General features: G+C 44.3%; 1 protein-coding gene across 3 annotated transcripts; it reads left to right on the plus strand.

The window, feature by feature from the left end:
* Window positions 1-452: 452 nt before the first annotated feature.
* On the plus strand, window positions 453-25929 carry LOC121534320 (calnexin). Of its 3 annotated transcripts, none has more exons than XM_041840984.2 (14): window positions 453-525; window positions 7060-7293; window positions 8366-8439; window positions 8791-8849; window positions 9111-9334; window positions 9541-9733; window positions 10069-10258; window positions 10477-10590; window positions 11351-11507; window positions 11881-12096; window positions 22111-22230; window positions 22398-22518; window positions 22714-22885; window positions 23078-25929. In XM_041840984.2, the coding sequence occupies exons 2-13, from the start codon at window positions 7063-7065 to the stop codon at window positions 22872-22874; spliced, it is 1860 nt and encodes a 619-aa protein (XP_041696918.2). In that variant the 5' UTR covers window positions 453-525; window positions 7060-7062; the 3' UTR covers window positions 22875-22885; window positions 23078-25929. The 3 variants fall into 3 exon arrangements, with proteins under 3 accessions (XP_041696918.2, XP_041696908.2, XP_041696912.2); XM_041840974.2 differs by having other exon boundaries at window positions 22714-22859; XM_041840978.2 differs by having other exon boundaries at window positions 22717-22859.
* Window positions 25930-26571: the final 642 nt, after the last annotated feature.

Raw genomic sequence — 26571 nt, forward strand, 5'->3', positions numbered from 1 at the left:
CAGAAACACTTCTGTTTTTTATTTCTACATGGTAGTTAATTGCACTCACCTGGTGTCCCAGGTCTGAATTAGCCCCTGATTAGAAGGAGAGGATGAAAAACAGAGGTGTTTCGGCCCTCCAGGACCGGAATTGAAGAACCCTGTTTTATGCCTAACCCTAACCTCAAATGAAGACCAAAAGCAATTTTTTTGTAGCCAATTTAGACTTTGTGGCTGTGGAATCTTACTTTGTGGCTGTGTTAGCTAGTGGAAACCCTGTCGTACTATAGCCAATCAGCATGCATTTCCTCTTACAGCTGGACAAATCATCGCCGTCCACGGTGTTAGGATTGGGGGCGGAGACCATATACTGTGATTGACGTGTAGCACAAGCAATCCAATTCTTAAACTTCCCGGAAAACGGCAACATTTTCACTTCAGCAACCAATAAGCAATTGAAGAAGGTGGGGCTACTAATCCAGAGTGCATGCCCCAAAATCACACGTGATCCCGCTGTAGTTCAAGGTGTCACATCGAAAGCAGGAGGTACGTAATGACGAACAAATGTCACTTATTTCAAATATAGCTACATCGCTAAATTATTATTTCAGTCTACATTTACATAACTTGTTCAGTTGCATGCAATACTGTCCAGTATCTTTTAACTGTATTATTTATCTTAATGAATAAGCTCGAGAACCGATGCGTGGTCTTAGCTTGGACTGGTGAATAGCTGACAGGCCAGCTATTTAGTAAGCTAATTTAGCTAACTAGTTAGCAATAAAGCTAGCTACTGTTAGCCAACAAATTAACGTCTGTGTGTTGTCATGCAACACTTCTGTCAGTTGCACACAATTGCTCTTGTGTCCCTTTTGCCGACGTTTTTTCATTGTCTACTTAGCTAAGACATTTTGAAAGTGTTTTAGTCAGCTAGCTACTGTAGGCAAGAATACACGGCTGCATCCATCTAATGTCACCTAATAAGTGGATAACAAAATACCGGCCTCGAACTAAAGTAAGGAAATTGACAAGTATTGCCTTAGTGTGCAAATGTCAGAACGTTTGTGTAACAAAAATGACGCAGGTATATTATCAGAAAGAAATATCAGTCGTGATGAGAAACTAATGTATAGTGATTAATTTGCCATGGCTATTTAAATCTCGAGCACAAGTAAATGAATGAATGGACTCATGAAGCGTTGTGCCCTAACGTTAATGACCTACCTGTAACGTTATGTCCTTTTTAGTTTGGTCATTGTAATCTCTTTGCCTGTGTTGTATGGTAGTGGGTGACAAGGCCTACTCACATCAAATAGGGGGTTATCGAGATGAGGAACTAGCTACAGATAGTTATTGTATTTGAAATAATTTCCTTTAGGAGTTACATGAACCTGCTTGTAGGAATGGCCACATGGAAACGGGTATTACTGGTGGTGATGAAACTCATAGAAGTCTGACCAGTTTTTAAAACCCACTTCCTCCAATGAATTTAACGGGAAAGTGCAACAGCTACGTAGATAATGGTCATTCAACACCCTCTTGGAAATGTGGCTTTAAGAGTTTGCACATCTGAATAAAGGAATTGGCGTGTGTCATCTTATTGAATGGTTTACACATTTTTAGCTAGCTATCTGAGAAATGTAAATTTTCTTCTAGTGATAAATGGAAATTATTTATTTATCTGAATGGGAAGTTGGACATTCATTATTTACCCATCGTTAAATAATGACTTCTCATTTATGGTCACATGAAGAGCTGTTACATTTTAATTGTACATGTTGACAAGATGATTGCACCTTTAACCCACTCTCCTCTTGTTGACCTAATCTAGCAACTAATGTTGAATGGTACAATAGACTCATTTACATTTTACATTTTTAGTCATTTAGCAGACGCTCTTATCCAGAGCGACTTACAGGAGCAATTAGGGTTAAGTGCCTTGCTCAAGGGCACATCGACAGATTTTTCACCTAGTCGGCTCTGGGATTAGAACCAGCGACCTTTCGGTTACTGGCACAACGCTCTTACCCACTAAGCTACCTACTCGCATGCTTGAAAATATATTTGCTTTTATTTAGTCTTACATCTTCCATTCTCTCTTTGAGACAGTCAAGACCCCCACAAGGCACATGAGGGTCATAGGATAAGGACCCAATCTGCTTAAACCCACTGCACACCCACACTTAGATCCCTACAGTGAACTAAATGGAATGAATTCAGAAGACTGGCTGGCTGATAATACTCTTTGATGTGTTGATTGAGCACTGATTGATTACTCTACTGTCCCCTCCCCCTCGTATCTGCTCAGTCCCTCACTTGAATACATGTGACCACTGAGGCATGATGTGAATGGGGGAAGGGTGTCCACTTGGCAGCACAACTAGGCCTCCCCTGTCTCCCCTCCTGTGTGTGTCAGTGTGTTGGTTTGTTTTGTTTGCCCCATGATGTCTTCAGCTTGTGGTGAGGAAGTGAAATTTGGCACTCCTCTCACGTTTTTCCCTCCGGCCCTCCCAGCCACCACCCCTGGCCCACAAGGCACCTCGGATTTGCCCTACCCCCCCAGGTGGCAGCCACCCTTCCAGCTCCTATGTCCCACAAAACAGAGAGCTGAATGTGGGCCTAGCGTGTCAACAACAACTCCTTTACCTCACCCACCCCCATAAGTCCTGTATCTCATCCCTCACGCTCACACTCGGTCAGTTGATCGTCAAGTTACGTGCATGGTGCTTTGGTGGTGAGCTCCCCTCTGGTTATCCCTTCTCTGTTGGCAGCCTGACTTGTTGCAGGGAAAACACCCTAGTCACAGTGTACAAACAGACGCATGGCAGAATCCTCTATTGGAGAACACACCAGCCGTCGTGTAGAAACCACCAGCACTGTCACCTGGCCTGGAGCTGTTCCTCTTTTCTATTCTATGAAAAGTTGTGAAGTTTTAGATTCATTTCTCCTCCGGCACTGGCATGGCAAACCCATGTGGTCACTGAAGTTTGTCTCGTTAATGTGTATTGTCAATGTGCTCAAGATATATTAGATAGCCTAGATATAGCCTACCTAGATATATTAATGCATAGCCTTTTTGGGGAGGTTGGAAAATCTTATCCGCATTAGCCTACTGAAATAGAATGCTGACAGTGTGTGGACTAAATTTAGCCAGCTGAGAGCTCTCCTGAATAAGAAATTGTCAATGGACAATGACACACTCCAGCCTTCATATGACACTGAAATAGGCTACTACTTTATTCTGTGATGGCTTTTCCTTGTGATAGTCAGCATCAGGCTCTGTACACACACGCATATGTTGTGTTTGCAGCTCCCTGGATTTATCCCCTCAGGACACTCCCTAGGGAACCTGGCTCTAGAGGTGACATGCCGTTGGGGGTAGCGCCCTGGTTACCGTTCCGGACAGATAGGAGTTGGCTGGGGGGGGGGAAGGGTGTATATCTCTCACCCCTACCTTAAAGGCATCTCCAGTGACCACAATCCCTTAATTAAGGCAGACATTTTGACCGGCAGCATTTTAATTTAAGACATTTGAGAAATGTACTGGACCCATATGCATTGGTTGCGTAACCTGATTAGGGTGTCCACCCACAGTTTACAGAATGACAGAAATCACATTTAGATGATGGTTATTTATCTTAACAGAACATACAACTCCAGGATGCAATGGCGTGTGTCCTTCTTACTGAATTCCAATGCAAACTTTTACCATTTTACAATAACTGCCACAGTTACTGTTCCTCAGCCAACAAGACGAGGAACAAACAGCAAAATCACTAACCTAATATCCCCCATAAAAGTGTACCTATTCTATTGGTCAGCTTGTCGTTCTGCGCGAGAAAGAAATGGCCTCTGGGACAGTTGTGGGAGATACAACCAGTAGGCCTAGGCTACATAACAATAAACTTTAAAAAGCAATGAGGTTGATGCAACAGATCAGAACGTTTAGCTTAGAATGTTACTAAACTATTTCTTCACATTATAAGCACAGCAATGCACACAACGAAGTAGGCTACGCGCGAATGTTCGTTTCATAATGCAATTAGCGGAAAAACACTGTTGTCAAAAGCGCACCACACAGAGATTAAAATATCCATTAGAAGTTTTGAGAGGGGATATCTAAAGATGCAGCAACTAGCATGGGTTGCTAATATGACTAGGATTGTGCCTTTGGCTACTGGACAATGAAAGAAAGTTGATTTTTAAAACCAATAGAACATGAGAGAAATAGACCACTGGTTTCAATGGCATATGGAAGTCTTTGTAAAATTATTGCCTCCAAGTTTCTATGGTCGGCTTTTACTTTGAAGCGAGGAAAGACATAATATGAAGTAAAACGTTCAGGTTTCAAACAATTAAGTAGTGTTTTTTCTCCAAAATGCGTTCTGCATTTGGTGTTCATAGCAAAGTGGTGTGTGACGCGCTGAAGCCTGGCTAATGTTGCACTTGAATGGCGAATGGGAAGCATTCCACTCAATTTTAAGCTATTTTTTTTAAAGCAGTGGGGCAGTCCCGCTCACTTTGTAATTTTTTTTGAGATAAGAAGATAGGAAAGTGTTGAAAAGATGGGGAATATATGGGCAGGGTGAGTCAAAGGGCAGTGGGCCGGATTCGAACTCATGCCGACTCTGGCATATGTGTGCCGGGGTCAACGGCTGTAACCGCTGTAACACACAAGCCTCTAAATCCACAAAATGATGCAAATTATAACCTATAAACCGATAAGCGTGTCCAGTCAAATGTATTAACATCGACTGGTATTTCCATAAATTAATAGGCAAAAAAGTATTGTTTTGCAATGGGATTTTTTTTCTTCTCCCTATGTATCGATTTATTTATTTTTTGTTGCCAAAAGCCGGCTTTACCGGCTAACGGAAAACCTGCTATAGATATGCTACATAGGGTATTGGATACATTGTTAATCCAAATGCCATGTGGAAAGTAGAGCATTATGGTCATCTTGGCCTGATAATAGCCACTCTGCTAAACTAGCATGACTGTGCTATGCAATGGGAAGCGTTAGCCGGTGTGGCTACGGACGTTAATCCCGTGTGGGGTTAAGCTCATTAGCGGAACAGTCTGCTATGTTCATGGTATGTACAGTAATACGTTAATGACAAAAAGACAGTTGGTAACTTTGGTTAGTGTGTTAATAGACTTAGAAGCCCTTTAAATTATTAATTGATATCAAATTATATTGTAGTCATAAAATATGGCCTAGATATCAGTTGTCTGTACTGCATATGGTAATTGTGGTCTTCTGTAGCTCAATTGGTAGAGCATGGTGCTTGTAACGCCAGGGTAGTGGGTTCGATCCCCGGGACCACCCATACGTAAAAATTTATGCACACATGACTGTACATCGCTTTGGATAAAAGCGTCTGCTAAATGGCTTATTATTATTTATTATTATTACATCCTCCCTCACTCCGTACCCAGCCCCACTTATTTGGCTAATGGTATCAGAACATGCCGAGGGTTGAGAGTAGGGTGGAATTATAACAGATTGCAATCTCATTGATTTTATCTTAGAGAAGACAAAGACCCAATCCCAAATCGATCCTTGCCCCCTAGGTGTTTCTGAATATATAAGTTGATTGGATAGGTGTAAGAAACATTGTAATAGTTCCACCTTGCCTTCTGATGGTTAGGCAGAATATTTTCCATATTGCTTAAACACCTATCCAGCCCTCTCAATTAGATTTGGGATAGTCTGTGTGCACACCGCCTGTCCTAAATTGTTTGTATGGTGTTGAGTAAATTGCCTGTGAATAATATGAAAGGTAAATGTGTGTGTGTGTGTAAACTCCATGTGTGTGTGTTACGTGGTGCGCTAGTGTAATCTCATTGGACCTAATCTCATTAGGGGAAGGGGCTGAGGCTGCATATCCCTCAGGCTCGTCACTATGGCAATGGGTGCCAGTGAGGCACTGGGTAACGCCATGTAGACCATATGCCTGACAACAGTCGGAGGGTGTGTGCGTTCAGTAGGCATGGAAAGGAGAAAATGTTTAGAACATTAGGAGGGAGCCTAGTAGTAGTACTAATGGTCAATCTGGTTCCAGGAGCTTTTAATCATAGTGCTTATAAGACCAGGGTTGTGGTTTTGATTCCTGCATGTACCACCTATACCAGTCATTTAGCAGATGCTCTTATCCAGAGCGACTTACAGTTAGTGAGTGCATACATTATTTTTTTTATTTTTCATACTGGCCCCCCGTGGGAATCGAACCCACAACCCTGGCGTTGCAAACGCCATGCTCTACCAACTGCGCTACATCCCTGCCGGCCATTCCCTCCCCTAACCTGGACGACGCTGGGCCAATTGTGCGCCGCCCCGTGGGTCTCCCGGTCGCGGCCGGCTACGACAGAGCCTGGATTCGAACCAGGATCTCTAGTGGCACAGCTAGCACTGCAATGCAGAGCCTTAGACCACTGCGCCACTCGGGAGGACGATGCTAGATTGCATTGTCAGTCGCCACCATATTTTTGTCTCTGTTAGACTGTCTCTCATGTAGGCCAGTGACGCTCACCCATCCCCCCCCAACAAGCAGCCTCTTTCTCTTTTTCTCCCTCCTGTATCCCTCCTCTCATCTCACCCCTTGTTTATGCTTTATTAAATGGCCGCCTTCTCTACTCTCACTGCTGTAATTTGCCTTCCTCCATCACATCCCTTTCTTCACCTTTCATGTTCTACCAATAGCCTCTATCTTTCTTTCTCTTAACCACCGTTTGAAATCAGCCTCTACTCTTAGACATTTTGATATGGATGGGTGTAACTAAGCGATACTACTGTAGCTCCGCTTCTCCTCCCTAGCCCTCGGGGTAAGGTGGCTAGGAATCTGTATGCCAAATGCAACAGCTGAAACGGATAAGGAGGGGATTCAATAGGAATCTAAATGAATGTAGATGCAGACCGTAACATATTCCCACTTGTTAATTAGCCTAAGTAATTAGTGTACTGTTATTCCGCCATACTTCTTATTAAAACACTTTTGGACAGCTGACGAGCAAACGCACATTTTCTTCAAGAAATGTACCTTTTCTAGTTTATTAATTGCTCTCTCTTCTCTCCCTTAGACTATGGAGCTGAAGACGAGGTATGTTCTGCTGCTGGCCGTGGGCCTGTGCGCCACACTGCTACTGACCACGGTGACCGCCCACCAGGAGGACGACGACGACGACGAGCCTATCATGGAGATGGGGGGCGACATGGACGTGGAAGACGAGATGGAGGAGCTTGGCCTCGGGGAGGAGCTTCTGGACGGGGAGGTTGAGGCAGTCACGCCCCCAGGACCACCTCCAGCCCCTAAAGTAAGTATATCCCATCCCAATCACCTAGACCAGTGTGTGTGTAAGGTTATGATTTTAGTCGTAAAAATCCCAGTTTTGGTAGAAAGCGTGGCTCTTATCTTCCATTCTAGCATCCCCAGATTGTGACAGCCAAAGAGAAAAGGTTAGGCCTACGTGGCTGCTCACTGTTCCCCTCGCAAAGTAATTGATCGTCATTTAGTTTGCTGCATGGATAGTCTGCATTGTACACAGATACAAGCCAATCTACCCCTATTCAGTAGTCACATGTCCATTGTGAAAGGCCTGTAGAGTGAGTGGAGGAATGAATGTTATTCACACAACACCACAAATGATAGAGGCTAAGCATGTGCCGGGACTGCTTAGTGTCCTTCCTCCCTGCACTAGTTAGGCTCTGATTTGAACTATATGTTATATCTCTACATAAGGGATGAGAAGTTTCCAGTAGTAAATTGGCCCGACGACTCACGCTAAATTCTTCCACCGCTCTGTTGTTCGCAACATATTTTCATCTGAGACTGCCATCATTGAAGTCGTCTGTGGTGACGAGGGGCGTGAGGGGTGTTGTACAAAACAAAGTAATCAGCGATTGGATCGTCTCTAACCAATCAGGGTATCAAAGCCAATGAGGAATTTTCAAACCGCCACTTTACCCTTGTGTGTTCTGGCTCTGGCCCAATCCATCGGTTTCTGGACCAATCAGACCTCCCCGAATGTGTTCACTTCGGTAAAGGTTCGGGCAGGTACTCAGATCCATACTCACTGCGGAGAAGAAACTAACGTCCGTGGGCATAGCGTAGCGTTTGGACAGAGCCAGTGGTGAATAGCTCACTAGCCTGACATCAGTGGAGGCAGGGAGACATAAAAAATAAAAAAAGATGCGTTGGGAGATGCGTTGACTAGCAATGCGACATGAAGGTTTACTATCTGGCTGACCTATGTCCTCCCATTGCTCTTGCATAGGACACACACCCCTACAAGTGGCCTGGTTGGCACACTAAACTCCTCTTATCTGGAGCCAGGCAGTGGAAGAGCTGACCCAGTGAACCACTGACCCCTCTCTGCTCTTCTCTAGGTGACCTACAAAGCGCCCGAGCCCATGGGGGAACACTTCTTCGCCGAGTCCTTTGACAGGGGGACCCTTGACAGGTGAGCACTCATTGGCTTCCCCTGAGTTTTTTTTAATTCAACTTTGAAAACAGTGCTGTTAAAAGCAGGCGCCATTATATAATTTATTATACAAATGAAGTCTATATATCAGAGAAGATATGATATTCAAACATGCTGCCCTGAAACGAAATAGCCTAGGTGTTATAAACTGTGTCTTGTCTCTTCTTTTCATGTGCCACACTGTAGGACCAGCTGCTATTTTGACTTTTTCGAAGGATAAACACGAACCCAGCGCCTAGTCCATTCCCCCAGGGGCTGCCCCTATCGTGTCCAGGTGCAACCGTGTTTAGTTGATTCTCAAGTAATCTCGCTTTTCCTGTTTTGTTTCAGCTGGGTCCTTTCAAAGGCCAAGAAGGAGGACATTGACGAGGATATCGCCAAGTATGACGGTAGGCACCAAGACAAGTCCTCTCTGACACATTGGAACATAAAGCATTCTTCTGGGTAGTATTCATTAGGGCACAACTTAGCAAAACATTTTGCAACTAAAATGAAAAATGTGTGTTATTGGACAAGTTGAGGTGGTCCTTCCGTTTCAGTCAATTTTCTTCAGTTTAGTGCCTAATGAATACGACCTAGGTTCGGCTCCGTTCAGGCAGTTATCAAGTGAGTACACTCCTTTACTTATGTATTCGACCTCCATCTTGCAGGTAAATGGGAGGTGGAGGACATGAAGGACGGCAAGCTGCCCGGAGACAAGGGCCTGGTCCTCAAGTCCCGTGCCAAGCACCACGCCATCTCAGCCCAGCTCCTCAGGCCCTTCATCTTCGACACCAAGCCCCTCATCGTCCAGTATGAGGTCAACTTCCAGCAGGGGATCGACTGCGGCGGTGCCTACATCAAATTGCTCTCCCAGACCCCCGACCTTAACCTGGTAAGAACACGCACACCGTGGTATTTAAGATGGAAAACATCAAATGTAACCGCAGACTTCCTTTGTACGTGCTCCCAAAGGTGTTTATGTATTAAAAACAATGTTTAGACCCGAGCTGTCTTCATCCGTACAAACATATTTCTTACCCAATTCATCTGCATGTAGACTCGCCTCCTTGAGGTTAATGTAGTTATTCTGCCCTTCAGGATGAGTTTGTTGACAAGACTCCCTACACCATCATGTTCGGACCAGACAAGTGTGGCGAGGACTACAAGCTGCACTTCATCTTCCGCCACAAGAACCCCAAGACTGGCGAATATGAGGAGAAGCACGCCAAGAAACCCGACGCAGACCTGCGCACCTACTACACCGACAAGAAGACCCACCTTTACACACTGGGTAAGACAGTTCAACATGTTCTTCGATGGTCTACTAGACTACACTGACAAGAAGACTCGCCTAGGGAGAGAACACGGTGAACAAGATAGTTTCACATGTTCTATGAATCAGGTATGCTAATGGTTTAGTACATATCCCCCGCTGTAACTGGTGCCTATTCACGTGCAATGTCACATAACGATCAGATAGAAATGTGTTGTGTAGAACACATGATTGTATGCCAGTTAGATTAGGGAATCATGTTCACTCTACTTGTTACATTTCTGTCATTTCCAGTTTTTCACTCCTCTAACCATCTCTACCTACCTCTTCTCTTTCTCTCTGCTGCCTCCTAGTGTTGAACCCAGACAACAGCTTTGAGGTGCTGGTGGACCAGACGGTGGTGAACAGTGGTAACCTGCTGACGGACATGACCCCGCCCATCAACCCTGCCGCCGAGATCGAGGACCCCGACGACCACAAGCCAGAGGACTGGGACGAGAGGCCCAAGATCCAGGACTCTGACGCAGTCAAACCCGAGGACTGGTAAGTGTGCACATTTTAAGTGTGGGTGAAAAATGGGCTATTTCGACAGGTTTTCTTACGTGTTGAAGTTACACAGCGTGTGCATGTGCGTTTCAAATGTAGTTGGGGGAAGTATGTCTGTGTGTCACCTGTGGACAGTTGTACCTTTTTTATTTCTGATGCCAGGTGTGCTTATGTGTTGGTGTGTGTACCCTCTGACTCTCTCCCCTGTCCCATAGGGATGAGGATGCGCCGAAACAGATCCCGGATGAGGATGCAGTGAAGCCAGACGGCTGGCTGGACGATGAGTCCGAGTACACCAGCGACCCCGACGCAGTCAAGCCCGAGGACTGGTAACTACGATACCTTTACTCTCCCTTTCCGCTCATCCTATCCCCACTCTACCCCTAATACTATCTCAAACTCTGCTGCCCCTCTCCTCTCTCTCCCCATCTCCTCTGTCTCTCTCTACCCTCGTCTGCCACTCTATTCTTCGCCCCCTCCCTTCCATCTCTCTCTCCTACTCTCTGCCCTTCATCTACCACTCTATTACCCCCCCTCTGTCTTCTCTGTCCCCTCATGGTGTATCCTTATCTGGTTTAGCCCTCTCATTTCTTGGAAGCGAATTGCTAGTGTTTGCGGCGGCTCCTCCTCTTCACTGTGGAGAGAGTGGGCTTCCTGGTGAGAGGAGCTAATATCACACGGCGCGCTTTGCCTCAGGACAGCCAGGCCTGTTTTTTTTGGGCTCTGAAGAGCTCCCCTGTCACTGTCTTTGATGTCTCACTTCTGTGTCTGTGGCGGAAATTAAATTAGGGCACCCAGAGAAGAGCTAGAGGAACGGGACACAGTGGATAAAGGGGATAGATAGAAAAGGAAGAGGGAGGAAAAAGAGATGGTGGAGGGGACGGCTAATGACCCCTTTTTAGAGGTCTTCTTAAATGCTGTTATTTGTCACTTATGCCTTCTCGTTCTGTCAGTTGGATATTTTTTGTGTTCTTTTGCTTTCTCACACCTACAGTAACTTGTAACCGTATATCATCATTTTGTACACTGTATGGCGTTGTCTGTATTGTGATCTGTGATGTTTTCATAACTTTCTGTCTTTTTCTCCAGGGATGAGGATATGGATGGTGAGTGGGAGGCCCCTCAGGTCCCTAACGCCCTCTGTGAGACCGCCCCTGGCTGTGGCGCCTGGCAACGGCCCATGATTGACAACCCCAGCTACAAGGGCAAGTGGAAGGCCCCCATGATCGACAATCCCAACTACCAGGTAACCCTTCACACCTCCCAACCTGTACCATATACCAAAGCATCAGCCACTTTAGGAAAATGTTTTACCCCAGTGCAGTGTGGAGCCTAAATAACATACACACAATGGTTGCACTTGCTCTTTCACATTCTGTGTTTGTATTGTTGAGAGCCTACTTTTTCTTATCTTGCATATGTGACTTTGTGTTCTTTTCTTTCAAAACAATCTCCTTCTACCCTTTTTTACTACTGAGCTCTCGTTGCAGAGAAATCCCAATGTATGTACTTACAAATGGCTCCCCAAAATAATTGTTTATGAATGCAACTCACAGTACTGTGCCCTGTACCCTCAATGTACCTCCCACTCACTGTGCTCTCTATCTCTCCTCCCCTAGGGTGTGTGGAAGCCCAGGAAGGTCGCCAACCCGGCCTTCTTCGAGGACCTCCATCCCTTCAGAATGACCCCCTTCATCGCCGTGGGCCTGGAGCTGTGGTCCATGTCCAGCGACATCTTCTTTGATAACTTCTTCATCACCAACGAGAGGCACACGGCCGATCTCTGGGCCAACGATGGTTGGGGCCTGAAGAAGGCTGCTGAGGGAGCTGCTGAGGTGGGTTTAATAGCACACACGTACACAGAGAGACGGGTACACAGAGAGACGGGTACACAGAGAGACGGGTACACACAGAGGCTTCATGACTAGTTGATAAAACTTCTCAAATTCTTCACACAAAATATACAGACATTTGATGAGGAACGATATGCAGCGCAATCATCTGACATTTCAAGCAGTTCCATGAGATCTCTCTTCTCTCCTAATCACACTTCTATCCTAACTATAGAACTTTCAGCTTCTCATTTGCATGGGATTCCTCTTGCATCTATGAAGTTCCCAATGGACAGTTTGTTTTGCAGCAACTAGAACTAAGGGACCTATCCTTGTATCCAGAGACTCAAACCTCTCCAGGGAGAAATGCTGATATTTGTAGCATTGCTGTTTCTACATGATGCAAGCCTCTAGTCTCTGGTCTCTAGTCTCTGGGCTAAACAATAGTCAAGTCAGATTAACTAGCGGTGAGATGTTGTCCAACTATACTGAACAAAAATATAAATGCAACTATTTCAACGATTTTATTGAGTTACAGTTCTGATAAGGAGATCAGTCAATTGAAATAAATTCATTAGGCCCTAATCTATGGATTTCACATGACTGGGCAGGGGCGCAGCCATTGGCCTTGGAGGGCATAGGCCCACCCACTTGGGAGCAAGGCCCACCCACTGGGCAGTCAGGCCCAGCCAATCAGAATGTTTTTCCCAACAAAAGGGCTTTATTGCAGACAGAAATACGCCTCAGTTTCATCAGCTGTCCGGGTGGCTGGTCTCAGACAATCCCGCAGGATGTGGAAGTCCTGGGCTGGCGTGGTTACACGTGGTCTGCGGTTGTGAAGTCAGTTGGAAGTACTGCCAAATTCTCTAAAATGACGTTGGTAGAAAAATTTACATTCAATTCTCTGGCAACAGCTCTGGTGGACATTTCTGCATTCAGCGTGCCAACTGCATGCTCCCTCAACTTGAGACATCTGTGGCATTGTGTTGTGAGACAAAACTGCACATTTTAGAGTGGCCTTTTATTGTCCCCAGCACAAGGTGCACCTGTGTAATGATCATGCTGTTTAATCAGCTTCTTGATATCCCACACCTGTCAGGTGGATGGATTATCTTGGCAAAGGAGAAATTCTCACTAATAGGGACGTAAACAAATTTGAGAGAAATAAGCTTTTTGTGCGTATGGAACATGGGACCAACACTTTACATGTTGCGTTTTATATTTTTGTTCAGTATACATGCCTAGTATCAGGGGCCGTAGGTATCAATTGTCTCACAGTAGGGATGGGCATTATAGTCTAATATACGGATATCCGAACGGATGTTAGTATTCGATTACTTGAGTGAATGTTCATTTTTGGAGAAACAAAATTGTGGGCCTATTTGGACAATGCAAAAGCTTTGTCTAAATTTAAATTATCCTTGTGACATTTTTACCTCCAAGGATGTACCATGACTAGGGCCCTATAACGTGGACGGAATAACAGAATGCAGACATTAAAGCGGAATTCAACAATATTCAAAAATATATTGAACATTGGTAGGCAATCAACTAAATGTATTGAAAATGTATACATTTGCCCAAGTTTATCATAAGACTTGAAACGAATGCATCAGTGATTCGTATTTCCTGTAACTTTCTGAAGAGGCAATGAGAATTTCCCCAATCTGTGTACACCTTTACCACTTTTTGTAGCCATTAGCGATGATATTAATGAAAAGTCTTCTGGTAGATGGAAAGGCTTTCCCAAAACCTTCTCAATTAATTAACTACAAAGTAGCCTATGCTTACCTTGCAGAATGATATCATTATTATTTGCATCAATTCAGTGGGTATTGGTTTTGCAAACTACCATAATATGTGCATTACAAAAACACTGCTATACAAAAGCCTCTTTCTAGGTGCACACTGAAATGTAAGGGTATCAACATTTCTCAACATTTTCCCAGACCTCAAAAGTAGTCTCCTGATATGGTTTAAGCATGGTTGTGGACTCTATTCCTTTGTTGTTTTTCTATTTTTTTTTAAGTGTGATTTTGAGAGTGAAAACCTGAAAAGGCAGGGGGAAACCTGGAAAAGCAAAACGGAGAAACGAATTTAGGAATAAACTACACGGAAACAAGCAAAAAATATAACTGATTTTTCTAGGGCCCTACATGACGTTTGAAATTCTTAATTCAATAAAACGCCAATCTTTTGAATGTAGCTTTTATAACGGTGTGTTGAGCTACAGCTGTGATAGCGTACTGCTGTGTATTTAGTCCTCCAGGCTGGCCTGACATAGGTATGCTATTTTCCCTACTTCAAATAGCAATTACAGATGCTCACCTAACGGCGTTTCCACAACACCTGACACAGATCAATGCAAAACACTCAACAGAAAAACTTTTTGTAACGGGATGAGTTCTGTCATGGTGAAAATCTGAACTTCTCTTTCGCTGTTACTGTTAGCCAAACCACCGGAGAAAAGCAGTGTGTCCACAGTGTGTCCGCCATGTGCATTTGCGTCATTCTGATTGGTCGAGAGTCAATAGCTATTTATTTTATTGTTTTTCAACTATCCGGATATTGGAAAAAATGTAATTTATTTGAATAGTAAAATAATTACAAACTGCCCATCCCTATCTGAGTAGGATCAGATCCCTCCTGTCCATTTAATCTTATTCATTATAATCTAAAAGGCCAAACTGATCCTAGATTAGCACGCCTATGCTGAGACGGACCGTCCTACCCCCAATCCTAACAGTAACCATTAGGAGTGGATGAGAAAATGTCTCTGTGTTAGTGGTAACTTCTCTGCCTGTGTCTTCTCATGGGGACACCAGACCAGACACACTCCCCACGCCCTTCAGAGGAATGCTGCTGGCTATCCTGGCTCTGTGTTCCGTGTGACTTGTGGAAAACCCTTCCCTGCCCCGCCCCTAAGTGGAAACAGACATACATGTGGTGTTCTAGGGGGAGAGAGAGAGAGAGAGAGAGAGGCTGAGCAGTAACAGTGGAACAGTCACTGTCACCATGCTCCAGCTGCTCCTCTGTATAATGAGTTAGCTTTAGTTGAAAAGCTTCTTGAGCTGGCCTAGCATGGTGGTTGGTGCATACTTGCACCGCTAGAGTACACTGTTCCATAGAACCTCATTTACAACTGGAACTGTGGCACTATTGAGAAGCAGTAGCCCTGCTCACCAGCATTACGACCAGGAATACGACTTTCCCGAAGCAGATTCTTTGTTTGCTCTCCCCAGGGCAACTGAACTGATTCCAGCGGCTGACCCAAAACATTGCCGGCGGAGGAGAGGCACTCGGAGCGGCCTGCTGGTTCGACTTAGGAGGCGCGCACACCACCCACCGCTTCCAAGTATATTACTCGCTAATGTTCAGTCTTTGGATAACAAGATTGACGAGCTCAGGGCAAGGATCTCTTTCCAGAGAGACATCAAGGCCTGTAACATACTTTGTTTCATGGAAACATGGCTCTCTGGGGATATTCTGTCGAAATCGGTCCAGCCAGGTGGGTTCTCAGTGCATCACGCAGACAGAAATAAACATCTCTCCGGGAAGCAGAAGGGCGGAGGTGTGTGTTTCATGATTAACGACTCATGGTGTAATTGTAGTAACATACTGGAACTCAAGTCCTTTTGTTCACCCGACCTAGAATACCTCACAATCAAATGCCGACCGTATTATCTCCCAAGATAATTTTCTTTGGTTATAGTCATGGCCGTGTATATCCCCCCTCAAGCCGATACCACGACGGCCATCAAAGAACTTCACTGGACTTTTTGCAAACTGGAAACCACATATCCTGAGGCTGCATTTATTGTAGGCGGGGATGTTAACAAAGCAAATTTGAGGACTAGGCTGCTGAAGTTCTATCAACATATCGACTGTTGTACTCGAACTTCCGGGGTGGCTACAAGGCCCTCCCCCGCCCTCCTTTCGGCAAATCTGACCACGACTCAATTTTTCTCCTCCCTTCCTATAGGCAGAAACTCAAACAAAGTACCCGTGCTAAGGACTATTCAACGCTGGTCTGATCAAACGGAATCCACACTTCAAGATTGTTTTGATCACGCGGACTGGGATATGTTCCGGGTAGCTTGCGAAAATAATTTAGACGAATACACTGAAACGGTGACTGAGTTTATCAGCCACGTCGCCGACACCAACGTCTCGCTTCCAGACAAGCTAAACACCTCCTGCGCCCGCTTTGAGGATAACACAGTGCCACCGACGCGGCCCACTACCAAGGACTGTGGGCTCTCCTTCTCCGTAGCCGACGTAAGTAAGACATTTAAGCATGTTAACCCCCGCAAGGCTGCCGGCCCAGACGGCATCCCTAGCCGCGTCCACAGAACATGCGCAGACCAGCTGGCTGGTGTGTTTACGGACATATTCAATCTCTCCCTATCCCAGTCTGCTGTTCCCACATGCTTCAAGATGGCCACCATTGTTCCTGTACCCAAGAAAGCAAAGGTAACTGAACTAAATGACTATCGCCCCGTAGCACTCACCTCTGTCATCATGAAGTGCTTTGAGAGACTAGTCAAGGATCATATCACCTCTACCTTACCTGTCACCCTAAACCCACTTCAATTTGCTTACCGCCCCAATAGATCCACAGACGATGCAATCGCCATCACACTGCACACTGGCCTATCCCATCTGGACAAGAGGAATACCTATGTAAGAATGCTGTTCATTGACTATAGCTTAGCATTCAACACCATAGTACCCTCCAACCTCATCATTAAGCTCGAGGCCCTGGGTCTGAACCCCGCCCTGTGCAACTGGGTCCTGGACTTCCTGACGGCCGCCCCCAGGTGGTGAAAGTAGGAAACAACAGCTCCACTTCGCTGATCCTCAACACTGGGGCCCCACAAGGGTGCGTGTTCAGCCCCCTCCTGACTCCCTGTTCACCCATGACTGCGTGGCCAAGCACGCCTCCAACTCAATCATCAAGTTTGCAGACGACACAACAGTAGTAGGCTTGATTACCAACAATGACGAGACCGCCTACAGGGAGGAGGTGAGGGCTCTGGGAGTGTGGTGCCAGGAAAACAACCTCTCACTCAACGTCAACAAAACAAAGTACATGATCGTGGACTTCAGGAAACAGCAGAGGGTGCACCCCCCCTATCCACATCGACGGGACCGCAGTGGAGAAGGTGGAAAGCTTCAAGTTCTTTGGTGTACACATCACTAACAAACTTAAATGGTCCACCCACGCAGACAGTGTGGTGAAGAAAGCGCAAAAGAGCCTCTTCAAACTCAGGAGGCTGAATAAATTTGTCTTGGCACCTAAAACCCTCACAAACTTTTACAGATGCACAATTGAGAGCATCCTGTCGGGCTGTATCACCGCCTGGTACGCTAACTGCACCGCCCGCAACCGCAGGGCTCTCCAGAGGGTGGTGCGGTCTGCTGAACGCATTACCGGGGGCAAACTACCCGCCCTCCAGGACACCTATAGCACTCGATGTCACAGGAAGGCCAAAAAGATCATCAAGGACATCAACCACCCGAGCCACTGCCTGTTCACCCCGCTATCATCCAGAAGCGAGGTCAGTACAGGTGCATCAAAGCTGGGACCGAGAGAATGAAAAACAGCTTCTATCTCAAGGCCATCAGACTGTTAAATAGCCATCACTAGCACATTAGAGGCTGCTGCTGCCTATTGAAATCACTGGCCACTTTAAGAAATGGAACACTAGTCACTTTAATAATGTTTACAAATCTTGCATTACTCATCTCATATGTGTATATACTTATTCTATAATATTCTACTATATCTTAGTCCAAGCCGCTCTGTCATTGCTTGTCCATATATGTATATATTCTTAAATTCCATTCCTTACTTAGATTTGTGTGTATTGGGTATATGTTGTGAAATTGTTAGATATTACTTGTTAGATATTACTGCACTGTCGGAGCTAGAAGCACAAGCATTTCATTACACCTGCAATAACATCTGCTAAACACGTGTATGTGACAAATAAAATTTGATTTGACACCTTCCACTGAGGTCACCCTATAGGTGGTGGTCTCACTCCTTTGCAGTTGAGGTGTCACACGTGTGTGTGTGGAGCGGTAGAGTTGTGGTGAGTCCAGGGGGGGATGGTGGTGGCTCGTACCCAGGGATTAGCCGAATAGCCGTCAGTTTGGCCGCCTCATCAAAATTCCTGCAGCCCGGTACCGATGCTGCCTTTTTTCCTAAAGGTGAATTCCTGGGATGCCTGGCATGTTGGGCTTAATGGCCCTCTCTCTCTACACAGCTAGGCCGCCCATTCCCTCACTCTCGCTTTCTCTCAGTTTTGAGCACTCTGCTCATTTTCTGCTCCCCCTCTCTCTCTCCCTCGCTCTCTCATTCTCGCTGTTGCGGTCCAGTTTCCTCTCTCTGTTGCTCTGTTGCTGTCCAGTTTCCTCTCTCGCCCTCTCTCGTTCTATCTTTCTTGCTATTTTCTCTTACTCTCGCACACGTTCTCTCCATCAGAGCAGCACACACACGGCCTTACTAGCTACAGTGCCTGCAGAAAGTATTCACTCCCCTTGACTTTTTCCACAGTTTGTTGTGTTAGTCTGAATTTAAAATTGATAAAATTTAGATTTTTTTTGTCACTCGCCTACACACAATACCCCATAATGTCAAAGTGGAAAGAAGTTTTTTGAATTTATTACAAATTCATTACAAATGAAAAGCTGAAATGTCTTGCGTCAATAAGTATTCAAGCCTAAATAAGGAGTAAAAATGTGCTTAACAACTCACATAATAAGTTGCATGGACTCACTCTGTGTGCAATAATGGTGTATAACATGATTTTTGAATGACTACCCCATCTCTGTACCCCACACATAGTTATCTATAAGGTACCTCAGTCGAGCAGTGAATTTCAAACAGATTCAACCACAATCCAATGCCTCTCAAAGAAGGGCATATATTGGTAGATGAATAATAATATATATATATTTTAAAGCAGACACTGAATATCCCTTTGAGCATGGTGTAGTTATTAATTACACTTTGGATGGTGTATACAATTCAATACACCCAGTCACTACAGGCGTCCTTCCTAACTCAGTTGCCGGAGAGGAAGGAAACCACTCCGGGATTTCACAATGAGGCCAATGGTGACTTTTAAAACAGTTACAGAGTTTAATGGCTGTGATAGGAGAAAATTGAGGATGGATCAACAACATTGTAGTTACTCCACAATACTAACCTAATTGACAGTGACAAGAAGGAAGCCTGTACAAAATAAAGATATTCCAAAACATGCATCCAGTTTGGAACAAGGCACTAAAGGAATACTGCAAAAAATGTGGCAAAGTAAATTAAGTCTTTGTCCTGAATACAAAGTGTTATGTTTGGGGCAAATCCAATAAAACACATTACTGACTACCACTCTCCATATTTTCAAGCATAGTGGTGGCTGCATCATGTTATGGGTATGCATGTAACAGTTAAGGACTGGGGAGTTTTTCCAGGATAAAAAAAAAATGGAGTGGTGCTAAGCAAAGGCAAAATCCTAGAGAAAAACCTGGTTGTCTGCTTTTCACCAGACACTGGGAGACTAATTCACCTTTCAGCAGGACAATAACCTAAAACACAAGGCCAAATCTACACTGAAGTTGCTTACCAAGAAGACAGTGAATGTTACTGAGTGGCCGAGTTACAGTTTTGACCTAAATCTATTTGAAAGTCTATTGCAAGACCTGAAAATTGTTATCTAGAAATGATCATCAACCAATTTGACAGAGCTTGAAGGATTTTGAAAAGAATAATGGGAAAATGTTGCACAATCCAGGTGTGGAAAGCTCTTAAGAGACTTACCCAGAAAGATTCATAGGTGTAATCACTGCCAAAGCTGCTTCTACAAAGTATTGACCAAGGGGTGTGAATACTTATGTAAATTAAATATTTCTGTATTTCATTTTCATTTTCAATAAATTTGCAAAAATGTCTAAAAACATGTTTTCACTTTGTCATTCAATGTGTGTAGATGGGTAAAACAATATTTAATCCATGTTGAATTCAGGCTTTAACAAAAATGTGGAATAAGTCGAGGGGTATGAATACTTTCTGAAGGCACTGTACATACCACTCACAGTGAACCACGGAGCTCGCTGAGAATTCCACTGCCAAATTTTTTGCTCTACGGATCAGTTGGTTTTACACCGGTAGCGCTGCCGGGGCAGTTGGCTGTCACTATTAATATGGAAATGTTTGTCTCAGATCTCCCATATGCATGTAATTGGGACGCACACCCTCCCGTGCATTGTCACTGCTACGAAACGGTCTCACAGAATAGGCAAGACTTTAGTTAGGACTTACAGTACCAGTCATAAGTTTGGACACACCTACTCATTCAAGGGTTTTTCTTTTAGTTTTTTTTAGTTTTTTACATTGAAGAAAATAGTGAAGACAAACTATGAAAGAACACATATGGAATCATGTAGTAACCAAAAAAGTGTTAAACAAATGAAAATATATTTGAAAATCTTCAAATAGCCACCCTTTGCCTTGATGTCAGCTTTGCACACTCTTGGCATTCTCTCAACCATCTTCACCTGGAATGCTTTTCCAACAGTCTTGAAGGAGTTCCCACATGCTGAGCACTTGTTGGCTGCCTTTCCTTCACTCTGCCGTCTGACTCATCCCAAATCATCTCAATTGGGATTGTGGAGGCCAGGTCATCTGATGCAGCACTCCATCACTCTCCTTCTTGGTCAAATAGCCCTTACACAGCCTGGAGGTGTGTTGGGTCATTGTCCTGTTGAAAAACAAATGATAGTCCCACTAAGCCCAAACCAGATGGGATGGCGTATCACTGCAGAATGCTGTGGTAGCCGTGCTGGTTAAGTGTGCCTTGAATTCTAAATAAATCACAGACCGTGTCACCAGCAAAGCACCCCCACACCATAACAACACCACCTCCATGCTTTACGGTGGGAACTACACATGCGGAGATAATCCGTTCACCCACACCGCGTCTCACAAAGACACTGCGGTTTGAACCAAAAATCTCAAATTTGGACTCCATAACAAAGGACACATTTCCACCGGTCTAATGTCCGTTGCTCGTGTTTCTTGGCCCAAGCAGGTCTATTCTTCTTATTGGTGTCTTTTAGTAGTGGTTTCTTTGCAGCAATTCGACCACGAAGGCCTGATTTACACAGTCCCTTCTGAACAGTTGATGTTGAGATGTCTGTTACTTTAAATCTGTGAAGCATTTATTTGGGCTGCAATTTCTGAGGCTGGTAACTCTAATGAACTTATCCTCTGCAGCAGCAGTAACTCTGGGTCTTCCATTCCTGTGGCGGTCCTCATGAGAGCCAGTTTAATCATAGCGCTTAATGGTTTTTGCGACTGCACTTGAAGAAACGTTCAAAGTTCTTGAAATGTTCCGTATTGACTGACCTTCATGTCTTAAAGTAATGATGGACTGTCGTTTCTCTTTGCTTATTTGAGTTGTTCTTGCCATAAATGGACTTGGTCTTTTACCAAATAGGGCTGTCTTCTGTATACCCTCCCTACCTTGTCACAACACAACTGATTGGCTCAAACGCATTAAGAAGGAAAGAAATTCCATAAATTAACTTTTAACAAGGCACACCTGTTAATTGAAATGCATTCCAGGTGACTACCTCATGAAGCTGGTTGAGAGAATACCAAGAGTGTGCAAAGCTGTCATCAAGGCAAAGGGTGGCTATTTGAAGAATCTCAAATATAAAATATATTTTGATTTGTTTAACACTTAATTTTGGTTACTACATGATTCCATATGTGTTCTTTCATAGTTTTGATGTCTTCACTATTATTCTACGATGTAAAACATTGTAAAAATAAAGAGAAATCCTTGAATGAGTAGGTGTGTCCAAACTTTTGACTGGTAGTTTATGTGTTCCGACCATTTCTCAGGGACCCATAAAACTTTGTTATACCAGCAATGTTGTTACAAACAAGTTGTGGTCGATGGTTCCCAGATCCTGACCATTGCGTTACCGTGTTCTCCCCTCTAGCCCGGGCTTGTGAACCAGATTATGACTGCAGCTGACGAGCGTCCCTGGTTGTGGGTGGTCTACGTGCTGATCGTAGCCGTGCCCCTCGTCCTGATCATCGTCTTCTGCTGCACCGGAAAGGTGAGGACCACACTGTGACCACAGACCATCAAAGGTTGCATCTCAATGGTCTCAAGTGTCCACCCCCCCCCCACACACATTTACCTATGCATGGTTATGGATGACTACTATCATCAGAGATAATGTTTTGATCTGTGTTAATGTGTATCTTTTCTCTCTCCCAACAGAAGAAGGCTCCAGCCGCAGCCGACTACAAGAAGACGGACGAGCCCCAGCCAGACGTGAAGGAGGAGGAAGTGGAGGAGAAGGCTGAGGAAGACCAAGTCAAGGAGGAGAAGAGCCAGCCAGGTAAGAACTCTGTCACCATTTCTCCTCCCCTCTCCTCTCCTGATGTAGCATCACAAATATATGTCTAGACAGTGTGTGTAATTGACATTTATTTTAGTGTGTGCTGTCGTGCATCACCTGAGGGTATTTCACAATGCAAGAGCAACAAGTTAGCCTTTCTCAGTAAATGCTGACTTTGTTTGTTGGTTTCCATAGCAGCAGCAGAGAAGAAGAGTGATGCAGAAGACAGCCCTGCAGAGAAAGAGGAAGTAAATGAGGAGGAGGAAGAAGAAGAGGAGGAGGAGGAGGAGGAGGAGGAGGAGGAGGAGGAGGAGGAAGAGGAAGAAGTAGTCACTGAAGAGGTACGGGGACAGTAAGGCATGACTTGGTGAGCATGATGTGGTTCGTCGTGACTAGAAATCAGAGCTTACCGCTTGTGTAGAAAAAGAACTGTAACAGCACTTTGTTGACAACTGCTGATGTAAAAGAGCTGTGTTGATTGTATACTTTATCGTTCAGAATGGAGACTATTATGGCTTGTGTGTAACCCAAAGCACCCTCTCCTTTCCGCCCTCTCCAGAAACAAGAAGATGACCTCCTCAGAAGGTCCCCCAGAAACAGGAAATTGAGAAAGGACTGATGTGGCTTTCACAACCCTGGATCTCTGATTAAAACCAACAGCCCTGACCCAGGGTCACTCCCTAACCCCACCCACCCTTCCAGTCTCTTCCCATCTTTACACCCTGGGCCCTCCCGATCCTCCACCTCCTGGGGCGATGAAGCCAACCCAACTAGACCACCATCTTTCTTGTCAGGATCAACAGAAAACAATCATGACTGCCTCCCAATATGGACGACGATGATTCCAGTATGGTGGTGATGAAGACTGATGAGTTTTTTTTAACAGTGAAGAAAAAAGAAAGAATAAAAACCGATTTTCCCATACCATTCTGTAACAGTGCAGCAGACACTAACCTAGGGACCCCACCTCACTCAAACCTACACCTCCAACACCCTTTGCTCCCGCTAGTCAGCACCCCATCCATCCATCCCGCAGATCTAGACAGTATTTATCAACCGACGGTTCTGGGCAACACTACAGCTCGTAGGTTTTAGCCATTCTCCCTCTCGATGTCTTCTTGCTTGGTCCAGTTTAACAGTCCCATGCGTTTTGTATGTGTCAGAGGGGTAGATGGACGTAGCATTAACATTTCTGTTGAGGGTCGACAAAGAAAAAAAACATGGCATTTGGATGTCTTATTGTCTGGTTATAACACCGCAGTTGTGTTTTTGGGGGGTTTCAAGAGACTCATTTTCCCATGATGCACAGGTCTCAACGTTTCATTCCATGTGGCTTCCACCATGTTTTTTAAAGTGTTTTGGTTGTAGGAAGACCCCTCTCGAGTTGTTCCTACTACGATGAAGATGGGAGTGGGGGGGGGATCCATTGCACATGCTCAATTCCCCACAGAACCATGGGGCGGGCAAAGTTTGAAGCAGAGGAAGAGAGAGTGCCTGGTAAGTGGGTTTCAGTAGGTTAGAATACGCTGCCTTACACAGTCTTAGAGAGCAAGGTTTGCCGAATTTATTTTTTCTGTGAATGTACTGTGACCTTTTTTAATACTATATACATGGCTTTTTATTTTATTTTTGATTCAATTAAAGTTTTTGTTTTTTTCTCTGGTCTTGATAGATAATGTAGGGATGTAGTGTACGTGTACAGTAACATGTGTGAGGGAGAAGAGAAAAGAAAAGCTGGGACTCCTATAGATGAATTTTGGTTGCCGGCTGGTTTCTAGGGGAGTCAAGGTTGTCAGACTGGTGACCGGCTCGTGCAGCCTCCTCCCTCATTGGTGGGATGAATCAGTCTCCCGCCTAGCTATTGGTAGATGAATAAGCACATCCTATGACTGCATTTCCTGAGTCAAAAGCAGCAGCAGCAGAATTTAACACATATCTTTCAGAATTGTACTCTTTATGTTTCTCATGACAGTCTGACTCTTTTACAAGAGTCGTAAAGAGTACTCTCAGGGTGTCAAACAAGCTTCCCGCCTTACTACTTTCTCACTGCATGATTCATTGATATCTTAAACTTACCCCATACAACATGAAAAAGGCGCTAAGAAGAAAACATTGAGACTGCTCAGTAGCCGGTACCTATCTGTGGATTACAGTCTTTTTAAGTCCCATATTTCTTACTTACGTTCAGGTGAACCTGTCCACTCTGTTTTTAGAACTTCCTAAAAAACATTGAAAGTCAAAAACCATTAGAGGTTTGCCCCATGTAAAAAGAGTTTGCACTGTTCAAGGTAAGACTCAAACGTAAACATTTACACACACACACACACACTCATATACCAGGTAATTAGCTGTTGCTGTCTATGTTTGCATGGATCCCAGTAAAGTTTTGTGCTCTCAGATTCCTTAGTGGTGTCAGTCAGTCGTGTTTGGAATGCCATTCTTCTCTTTTCCGGCGTTTGTGTGTCATGGTGTCTCTGAGCGACCAAGGTGAATGCGGATTGGTTCTCCCGACAAACTAAGCTGCATGTGATTGGGTGATGAGTGCAGTAGGTTGATTGGTCATTAATCTATGTATCTACTACAGTACATGTTGGAGGGTGGGGGGGAGATGTAAAACTTGCTATGATGTTACTTACAAAACAGAAATAAAAATATATCTGACTAAGAGATTGGAGCTGGGCAATGTTTTTCCTGTATTGGTCTCATGGTTTTGTGTGGCGGGGGGATTGTCATCCCCCTGAAATTGAGATGGCATGTACAGCTTCCGCCTCCAGAGGAAATTGAGGTCTTTCTCTAGAATTTCTAATTATCTTTATTCTTATTGTGGAAATGACCTATGACCTGTGACATAGGTAGGGTATGTGAGGTAGTTAGTTCCCACTGCACTGTAACCTAACCAGCCATTTCTTTCTCTTTGTTTTGTACTTTTGTTTGAAGAAAATGACCCTTTTTGAAAATGTTAAGGACATGCATTTGTCCTTTACTCTTTCTGGCTTCAAAAAATATTTTTTAAATTTAGTCAAGGTTTTAATTGTGCTTTTCCCCTTTGGTTCTGCCTAGATAAGACTCCTAGACTGAACAGTGCACTGTGTACCTTACGTACCTCTGACATAAGCTTTCCTGTGTGTGAACTTAGTCTCTGATGGGTCACCGAAATGACTAGGTTTAACCTAAATTAATTCTGTCCACTAGAGATTGAAGAACCTATAAAAGGGAATTTTGGTTGAGATTAAATCTCACATGGGTAAGGATGAATGTTAATTAGTGGTGGCTTTTTAAAAATACTGTGATCACGAATAGCCATTGTGTGAATAGGGACTGCTCCTCTGACCCATGTGTATTGTAAATGCAGTCATCTATGAATGGGGATGCCATTTGTTTCGATGAATAAAAAGGCCTAATGGAAACTCACTGGGAGCCCAAGTCTCATTGCTGCCTGTCACTTGGTACTGTATTTATTCATCGACATTCCACAGAGCATATATTATGCCCAAGGCCCAGGCAGATCAATGGCTGTTTGATGCTGATTTTAGAACAGTATTTTTGCTCACGGTTCATCACATTTCCAATTTGTTGTACTCTTCATTTGCATGTGTGTGATTCATCTAATGAATGAAGAGTGCTCAAGAGACATTCAGAAACATGCTACAACAAAATAATGATTGTGTTAATTCTTGCACGGTGCACTATGCGAGCAATTATCAGTGGTTGGTTCTAAAAATCTCTTTCTTCATGCTGCCTGCAGCATGATCCATTTAGCCTGTGCGCATATGTAACAGACAGTTGGTTGGAGCTAATGACCGTATGTAGAGTGCATTTGGAAAGTATTCAGACCCCTTCACCTTTTCCACATTTTGTTACGTTACAGCCTTATTCTAAAATGGATTTAAAAAATAATCTACACACAACACTCCGTAATGACAAAGCAAAAACAGGTTTTTAGAATGTTTTGCTTATTTATTCAAAATAAAAACGTAACATTTACATAAGTATTCAGACCCTTTACTCAGTACTTTGAAGCACCTTTGGCAGCGATTACAGCCTCGAGTCTTC

This window comes from Coregonus clupeaformis, chromosome 2, assembly GCF_020615455.1.
Source record: "Coregonus clupeaformis isolate EN_2021a chromosome 2, ASM2061545v1, whole genome shotgun sequence".
In the NCBI taxonomy this organism is placed as follows: domain Eukaryota; kingdom Metazoa; phylum Chordata; class Actinopteri; order Salmoniformes; family Salmonidae; genus Coregonus; species Coregonus clupeaformis.

Excerpts from the sequence above, each read along its gene's own strand:
- LOC121534320 (XM_041840974.2), top strand. The coding sequence starts at position 7,063 with ATGGAGCTGAAGACGAGGTATGTTCTGCTGCTGGCCGTGGGCCTGTGC. Across the intron at positions 8,850-9,110 it reads GGATATCGCCAAGTATGACG|GTAAATGGGAGGTGGAGGAC; the intron begins GTAGGCACCAAG and ends TCCATCTTGCAG. Across the intron at positions 22,860-23,077 it reads AAGAAGTAGTCACTGAAGAG|AAACAAGAAGATGACCTCCT; the intron begins GTACGGGGACAG and ends CGCCCTCTCCAG.